This window comes from Lepisosteus platostomus, chromosome 12, assembly GCF_059453375.1.
Source record: "Lepisosteus platostomus isolate fLepPlt1 chromosome 12, fLepPlt1.hap1, whole genome shotgun sequence".
NCBI lineage: Eukaryota > Metazoa > Chordata > Actinopteri > Semionotiformes > Lepisosteidae > Lepisosteus > Lepisosteus platostomus.
The window spans coordinates 35,144,394-35,152,660 of NC_142622.1; the positions used below are offsets into that span (position 1 = coordinate 35,144,394).

The window sequence follows — 8,267 nt, forward strand, 5'->3', positions numbered from 1 at the left end:
CAGCATGGAATTATTAAACAATGAGCTAACTACTGATCTTCTGAAATGAAGTTTGGGATACCTTATGTTCGATGCTAGTTTTACACCCCTTCAAAATTCAATATTTGTTTAAAAAGTGAATTCCTCTTTAGTGATTCATCTCTGGTATAGGTATGTATACATATACTAATGACTATGCCTGTACTCGCACATATGTGTCACTGTTCTAGCAGTGACATTAACATTGATATTTGCAACTGAATGTTTTAGAAAATATAGTATTGATAAAACAGTCTGGGTTTTATGCAGAACACAACCTGAGGTGCTTATCATCATTTGTAGAGTTTAGGTTTTCTGCCTCAGCTCCTTCTTCTTCCAACACCAACATTCTTCAGTGTCTCATGCAATCTGATGCAGAAAGAAGCCTTTACTTCAATACGAAGATATCAACATGTACCTCTTTAATTTCATCATCCTTAAACAATTTATGATTGCCTCAATGACAGTTGATAATGCACTGAATTTTGTATCAGATTACAGCTAGGTTACTATTAGCATTTACACTCATGTTCTCCACAATGCCCATACTTGGGGCGGAGCGGTGGCTCTGTGGCTAAGGATCTGCGCCTGTGGCTGGAAGGTTGCCGGTTCGTATCCCGGTGGGCCCCTGAGCAACGCCCTTAACACCAACTGCTCCAGGGGTGCCGTATAAAAAGGGCCGACCCTGCGCTCTGACCCCAAGCTTCTCTCCCCGTCTGTGTGTCTCATGGAGAGCAAGTTGGGGTATGTGAAAAAAAGAAATTCCTAATACAACAAAAATTGTATATGGCCAATAAAGTCATTTTATCTTATCTTACTTCTTCCTAATGCTGTATATACATAATATTACATGTGCACTGTATATAACATTAAAGTGACATTACATGACATTAAGGGACAGGAGGCTGCTCTTAAAAACTAGAACACTGTTTTAAAATAGCAGATTTCTAATTAGAATTAATCTATTGCCTCGGGAGCTATCACTTACATTGAAAAGCCTGATTTAAAGATGGCGCTCGTTAATTTTATTATTTATGCATAACGCAGTTTTCTTCATTTCAGACTGTACATACAGAGCAAACGGACTTTTCTATATACTGTATTTCCAGTTGGCAGGTTGCTTTCGAAGTACAGTGCGATACTCCCCTATGCGAGTGAATACAGCCTTCACGGCTGAAGTTCTTTATGTTTGCTGCTCTCCGATTCTGCTCGTCCCTCACACCCGGTTTTTAAAAACTCCTCCTTCTCTTTCTCAAGCTGCTCCTGTTCCTTTGCATCCCAAAGACGGAGCTTTTCTTCAACATCTTCCGGAATGTTAACTTCCAACAGATTATCCATTCCCGGCTCAGGTTCATCCCCAATCAAGACCTAGGGATATTAACAAACACAATTTAAAAAAATGAGAGAAGAAACAGGAAAAATAATGGTCTAAAGTCATGGTGGCTTTCCTAAATACAAACCATATGTTTTGTGGACAGGAGCTTGATGTCAGAACTCATTCAAATAACTTTGTTTATGTGATCCCACTTTAAAGCCACAGTGAAACTATACTGTGAGTTTTAACCTCCAGAGGTTATTTAAGCATCATGCAAACAGACTTAGAAACTAATTGTTCTAAAGAAAACATGAACCAAAATGTTAATTATGACAGCTGATGGCAGAATTCAGGTTGTTCTCCTTAATAAGTTGGTGGATGTCAGGGAACCGAAATAAAAAGAATAATGTCACAGGCCAATACAAACAAATACTAAGTCAATCTCAAACAAAATGAGCAGGAAACGAATTAAGTGTCATTTAGCCAAACATTTCATTAAAATAAATGATTGAAGTTATAGCTTTGTTTTTCACAGGCTTCTTCAGAAGTGAAACAAAAGCTGCTTGAAAGCCTCGTATTAAAAATGGGGGACTTTTTGTCCATTAATTTTTAAGGATGAAAGGAAATATCAGGCTAAGGCTTTCTTATTTTATGTTTTATTGAACTGATGAAAGGGGCTGGGTAAAATGTAACTATGGAACAACTCCGCTTGGCTTCTGGGACCACAGTTCAAAAGGACCCCAGATGTTATTAGGTCTATCAAGATTTAATGCAAGACAATGTGACATCTTTTCCATTCAGAAGTTCCCACTTAAGGGACAGCCACACCACCACAGTTGGAGAAGGGGGGTACTACGTTTTTTCCAGAAAATTGGAGTATCTCGTTTGCAGCCAAACTCGTAAATGTCTGTAGAGAATACTGTTTTTAATTTCAGTATCTGGTGCCTTACCAAGCATAACAATGGACACTTAAGAATGTTTGAGAAAGCACAGTACATGTGTAATATGCAGCACAGGCTCAAAGTCAAGGGGAAATCTCAGTATTTGCTTTATGCAAGTGCTTGGTCAAATGACAACCTTTCTATGAAAACAGAATGTAATTAACATTCATGTAATGGAGTACAAATGGCTTGAAACAACCAGGTTCAAAGTTTTAAGTTTAAGGTCCAAATGCTTACCTGAACCAACTTCTCGCAAGAAGAAACAACATGTGGATCCTTCTCCCACTTGTGAAACTCCCTCATGATGGGGTAAACGTTCTTATCTTTTAAAATCTGTCGACCGGTCTTTGTTGCAGTAAGCTGGAGAAAAGAAACAAAAAGATTTGAGACATCTGTAACAAAAAGAGCATACTTTTTCCATCCAGAACGTACTGTACATGTTCCGGGGGCTTTCAGTAATTGCACTGAGATTAATCAGAATAATTCCTAACAGTAGTAATTACAGTAATCTGAGCCTTGAGCTGCAATCAAGTAATCAAAACTAACCAGCCATTTTACAATTCCCTTGTAAGATAAATGTTTATATAAAGACAGATTTCAATTTGTTTAAAGGCTATAGTTAGAACCGCAGTCTTTATTGTACTGCAAAGGTATAAACATGAGTTTGGGAATGATCATGGCCATACACACTATTTAACAGATGTGATTTCTACATCTCCTTGGTACGTTTTAACGTATAATTGATAAATACACACACCAGGAGCACTGTCTCTATCAGCATTTGTCGGATATCTGGGTCTTCCTCTCTTTTCTTATCTTCAGGCAGGTACTGGAGGTCCACAGGCAGTCCTGTAGCAGACAGTCAAGCAGCATCTTTATTCTTTCTCATGGTTTATCAAGGGTTTCAGTCAAGGATCTTGAGAGACTAGTATAAAGGTATGAAAAACAAATGCTCCTTAAGGAAGACCCGCTGCTCAACTCAGTCCACTGTCATATTAGGTACATGTTATTAATGGAAACATATGCAAGATGTGAATGGGTCTGTTGGGTATTACTGCACATAACCATAGATTATAAAGGCTCTGTTTGTTAATGACAAGGGTGTTTTGTGTGGGATACGATCATCTACACAGACTGCTTTAATTATTGCACAGGTTTATAGACTCTTAAGCTCCATGGTTTTTCCAAGACTGAATTCATATTTGAAGCTACTGCAAAATGCTGAAGAGCAAGAGGTCGATGCATCTTTGGATTAACTTGTCATGCTTTTTAATAACGGACAGTACAATAAGCAGCTGTCAAGTGAGCTGGGCTTTAGACCCCTAACTGGAAGGTTGTGGGTTCAAACCCCATGTGGAGACAGTGCTCCTGTACCCGGGAGCAAGACACTTTATTCACACTGCTCCAGCTCTAGCTGTTTAAATGGATGGCAAAATTCACAGGAACTTCTGCGACAAATAGGTTATAAAAAAATAGGTTATAATAACCTCTCTAAAGTTGCTTTGGATAAAAGCTTCGGCCAAATAAAATAATAAACATAACAGGATAAATGGAGAGTCCCTGAAGATAACTACTACCTATTAGTTTTAAACGCTGGACAAAGCTAAAAATTCCTTGTTCAATCCCTTCTGAGGTCAGGAGAAGGAAAACTAATTGTTTCTGCCATCACATCTCACTGAATGGAAAACAAGAACCTCAAGAAGGCAACATTATATGTCTGCATCTATCTATACACACACAGTATTTTGTGGTCACACTTCAATAAATCTTTGCATGGCATTCTTTCTCCTTAAGTTTCCATTCAGCTGTGAAGTTGGAGTGCGCTCCAACACAACATGTACAGTGCCAAAGGAAAAATCTCACAGCATACACTCCTTCCCTACCCCGCCCCACCCCCATACTCACATACTGCCCTCTGCTGGGCAAATGTGGAGATCTTACAGTATACAGACTTCACTTTTCGGATTTCCCACAGCCTGTTTAAATGAGGCTACCACAAAACTCAAAATGAAACATCTCTAAAATGGTTTAAGAAAACTCCCCATGCTATCAATAAAAATGGGGACCTGCGGGTTACTGCAAGCCAGCAGTTTATTTTACCTTCATTCTCCTCCTCTGAGAGCTCTTCAGGGCCGGCCAGAGGCAGCAGCAGAAACGGGAGGATATCCACTGCATCGCTTAGCAACCACTCATGGTAAGCTGGAAATACAGAAATCTTTCAGGAATTCACCTGGATTGGAAGGGCCAGTTACTGGCAGGGGGCGGAGATGATGGGCAAGTGAAACAAAAGAGAAAATGTAGCAGATGTGACTTTTTTTACTATTAGTTACTGATTCTAGAAGGTCACAGCCCAGTTTTGTTGTTGGCGCTGTGGTGAGGAGAATGAAACCGAACATAGAGTCAGTGAATGAATATTATTCTGTCTTTTCATAGTCACAATTTGGGGTTAGACTTTAATGTCCCCAGCAGAATCCAGTCTCTTCTTAACCCAGTCTCAATTTGTTTCTTTGATTATGGATATTGAGATTCACAAGGTTATACTGGTCACCGATTACCCTAGCTATACTTTATATATATATAAAATACCAAAGTCTAATTTGTAAAAGCAAGAAAGAAATGTTCATATGCCTTGCAGTGTACAATAAGGAAGCTCATTAACACCACATGGGAAAAACTGTATTTTGTGTTTAAACAAGATAATTTTTGCGTTTAAATGTGATACATTAAACAAGGTAGTGTTGTAAACGCATCACCAGCAACAGGACCACAAATGCAAACTCTGTTGACTATGGCTTGTGTTTGTTTTTCATTTTGTTTTGCACACCTGTATCTTTTTACATTCATGTGTGTGCAAACTGACACAGTAATACTATTTCTTCTCCCTTAAAATGATGTTTCCAGAATTTTGCTGTGTAATTCCAAATTCGAATGTATTTGATGAAAGCATAGGCTAAAAGCTTTTGAAGTTAACCAACAGTAATGGCAACAGTAAGATAATATTAGGTACTGTATTACTGTCAAGTCAATGTAAATATATTTTCTTCAATTTTTAAAGATAAGGTGAAAAGCCTATCTACAGTGCTTGTTTCTGCAGTTTGTGTGAAGAATAAAATGCATTTGTGAAGCCGTGTCATTTCTGCTTTTCACAGGAAATGGTGATAAAGACACACGTTTAACCCAGGAATGCTCAATGACAGGGTGTTCTGCACAGTAAAGAAAAAACAGAACACAAACTCCTTTACATCAATTCATGTTGCTAAAGACAATGACACTTTGCATGGGACAATATTATTGCATATAGCAAGATACAGTATTAATATATTGGACAATATTGTCACAAAGTAATTATCGCTTTTTAACACAATGTTATCATGGTTAAATGCAAAAAGTTTTTTTTCTCTGTGGCACTAATAGGCTTCCGTAGTACAGCAAGGAAAACTTAATTATACTACTTTGAGGTCAAATGACTTAAAGGGTCAAGAGGGTCTTGTTGAATTAATTGATTACCATAATCAAAGCAGCAGTTTCTCAGAGTGCCCACGACGCCACCACGTCTGACTGTCGAAGCTTCATACTGGGTAAAGGGCAGGAGTCGCTGAACCACACATCTGGCGCAGGGGAAACCATCAGAACATGAAGGGTTAGCAGGCTGCCAACTCATGTCTTCAAATACATCTGATCACCATGTGACCATATTGTACACTTTGATTTCAAAACCTTTTCCTTAGAGAGAACATAATTTATTAATGAATTCTGACATTTAAAATTCCAGACATCTTCACTTCAGATTCCTCTATATTTAAAATGTTTGACACAAGCTTATTTGATGATATTTACAACATGATATGATAGAATTATCAGGTTAAGAAGACAATACTATCTGGTGACCATCCTCTCAGTATGATCAGATTACAAACTCCACACACACTGCTAACATTCTATTATCTTTGCAGGTATGTTTCATCTTGGTGGTGCATGTAGTGGATTGTTCTCTTTTGATCTACATAGATGTAATTTTGACTGCAAAAAATATGCCAGCCTGCTAAGTTATGTGAGGCAAGAAGATGCTGAAACATGAATATGAATGGAAGATTTTTTCTTAAAACCAGACAATTGAACAGATTGAAAAAAGCAGCTCTAATCTAACACTACTGAAACGTTTTAGCACACGCTATGCATGAAAACTCTTCTCCTGATCCATAAGTAATAATACAAAGCTGTGGTTCCACAGAGCACAGGTGGTCTGTCTTGTCTACCTGTTTTTATCTAGTATGAACTGCCGGGTCTCGGGTAGCTGAGTCAGATTGGAAAGAAGAGGTCCCAGGTAGTGCAGGGAAGCCTTTGCGTTGTATCCCTCTGTGCAGAACACTTCCACTATTTTCGCCAGGCCAATCCCTTCCTCCTGTAGCACCCGGAAAACAGCCTTGCAGGTCTTCTCGTGCCGTGAGAGGTTGGTCAGAATGGTGCAGATCCGGTCCGCAAAGGCATACTCGGGATCTAAGAGGTTATGGAACAGGCGTGGCAATACGTTGGCCTCTTTCACCATTGGTTCATGCAGCGTTTCATCCGCAGAGAGGTTGATCAGAGCGTGGTAGCAGTCCTTCACAATGGCCACCGACGCGTCGCTCGTCAGGGACAGGAGAGCCTTGAGGAAGTCTGGTTTGCCACGCAGGTACCTACAGCCATCTTTCGTGCCAGTGAGGCCGAGAATGTATGCCGTGGCCTGACCTTTGACATCCGGCCGCGTTTCCGGGGTAAGAAAACCCAGGAGGTCCTGTGCCTCCTTGTCATTTAACATCTTTGTCCTTTTCAAGCAGTCCAGACAAAGTCTTCTGGGAGATTACACAGCGGACTGCATCCAAAACGTTAGAATATAGGCCTAAAACACAGAATAAAAGATACATTATCACAGCTTTCAATTTTTTAGACTGTTCAAGGGAGTGTTAAAATGTAGAACAAACAGTAATGGAAAATCACCATATTTCCCCCCAAAGAGCCTTTTACTTGGCATACTCCAGCTATTCTGTGTTCTACATATGCTCTGAACAGATATATGTCATTAGAGGCTGTGACTGCATAACTTAACTCAATACAGTATGTGTGCAAAGCAGGTTTACTGATTTTGCCCGGTTGTCTTTGGAATATAGGAGAGGTGACTGGAGCAAGGAATGATATTATTCGTAAAGTGAGATTAAAATCACGTGTCTGCTCCATCAGAATGCAGTTTGTACACTTTGGTAGTTTCTATTTTGTGGCAAGAATAGACAACAGGATTCAAGATAGTTCTGCGCCAATAATTAAATAACATCTCAATACAATACTGTAAAACGACTGGACTGGCTTTAGCAAAGCCTATGACTGGCATTACTTCTGTTTATACAATCCCACAGACCGCATAAATAGACTGGTACAATTAAGCACTTTACTGTATATTATACGTAATAACAACAGAAACATTAGGTCATTAGCATTAATACATATTACTAATAATGAGCTCAAATCAAACTACATTCCTGTAGTGACTTGGGAATTACTTTGTTGTGATCTCGGTGAAAAAGTTATCCTGTAATTTAGCAATGAACCGCATTTAATAGCCGTTTCAAAAACAGTTTAGCGACAATAACTGAAACACTTAATTTGAACTACAACTACACTTAAAATCATGAACACGTTGCATTGTTTAACAACAACAAGAATCACAACATCTCTATTTTAAAAACTGTGGCTTCAAACCTTGATATTAATACACTGTACTAACCTTACTCTATTCAGCGTCCACATGTCACACACTTACCATGTCTACACGCGCTTCCGCTGGACTGCGGAGTGACGCAGTTACGCCCAATCAGAACGCGACGTGGATGACAGCGATTACGCGATTGGTTGTTCTAATCAGCCCGTGTCTCGTTGGCACAATGCTTTCTGGGAATTGGAGTTTTCACTTGAATGCAAATGTTTTAAAAACTAAACACACGCCAGCCGTGTCTGCGCTA

At 39.2% G+C, this 8,267-nt stretch overlaps 1 protein-coding gene across 3 annotated transcripts; it reads right to left on the reverse strand.

The window, feature by feature from the left end:
- Positions 1-418: 418 nt before the first annotated feature.
- On the reverse strand, positions 419-8,166 carry hgh1 (HGH1 cochaperone). 3 transcript variants are annotated; one of them, XM_088601773.1, is made up of 7 exons: positions 8,069-8,166; positions 6,531-7,153; positions 5,782-5,882; positions 4,375-4,473; positions 3,032-3,123; positions 2,512-2,634; positions 419-1,386 (listed from the first exon to the last, which is right to left on the reverse strand). In XM_088601773.1, exons 2-7 carry the CDS (start codon positions 7,070-7,072, stop codon positions 1,186-1,188), a joined length of 1,158 nt encoding a protein of 385 aa, XP_088457899.1. In that variant the 5' UTR covers positions 7,073-7,153; positions 8,069-8,166; the 3' UTR covers positions 419-1,185. The 3 variants fall into 3 exon arrangements, with proteins under 3 accessions (XP_088457899.1, XP_088457898.1, XP_088457901.1); XM_088601772.1 differs by having other exon boundaries at positions 8,033-8,099; XM_088601775.1 differs by lacking the exon at positions 8,069-8,166 and adding an exon at positions 8,008-8,027.
- Positions 8,167-8,267: the final 101 nt, after the last annotated feature.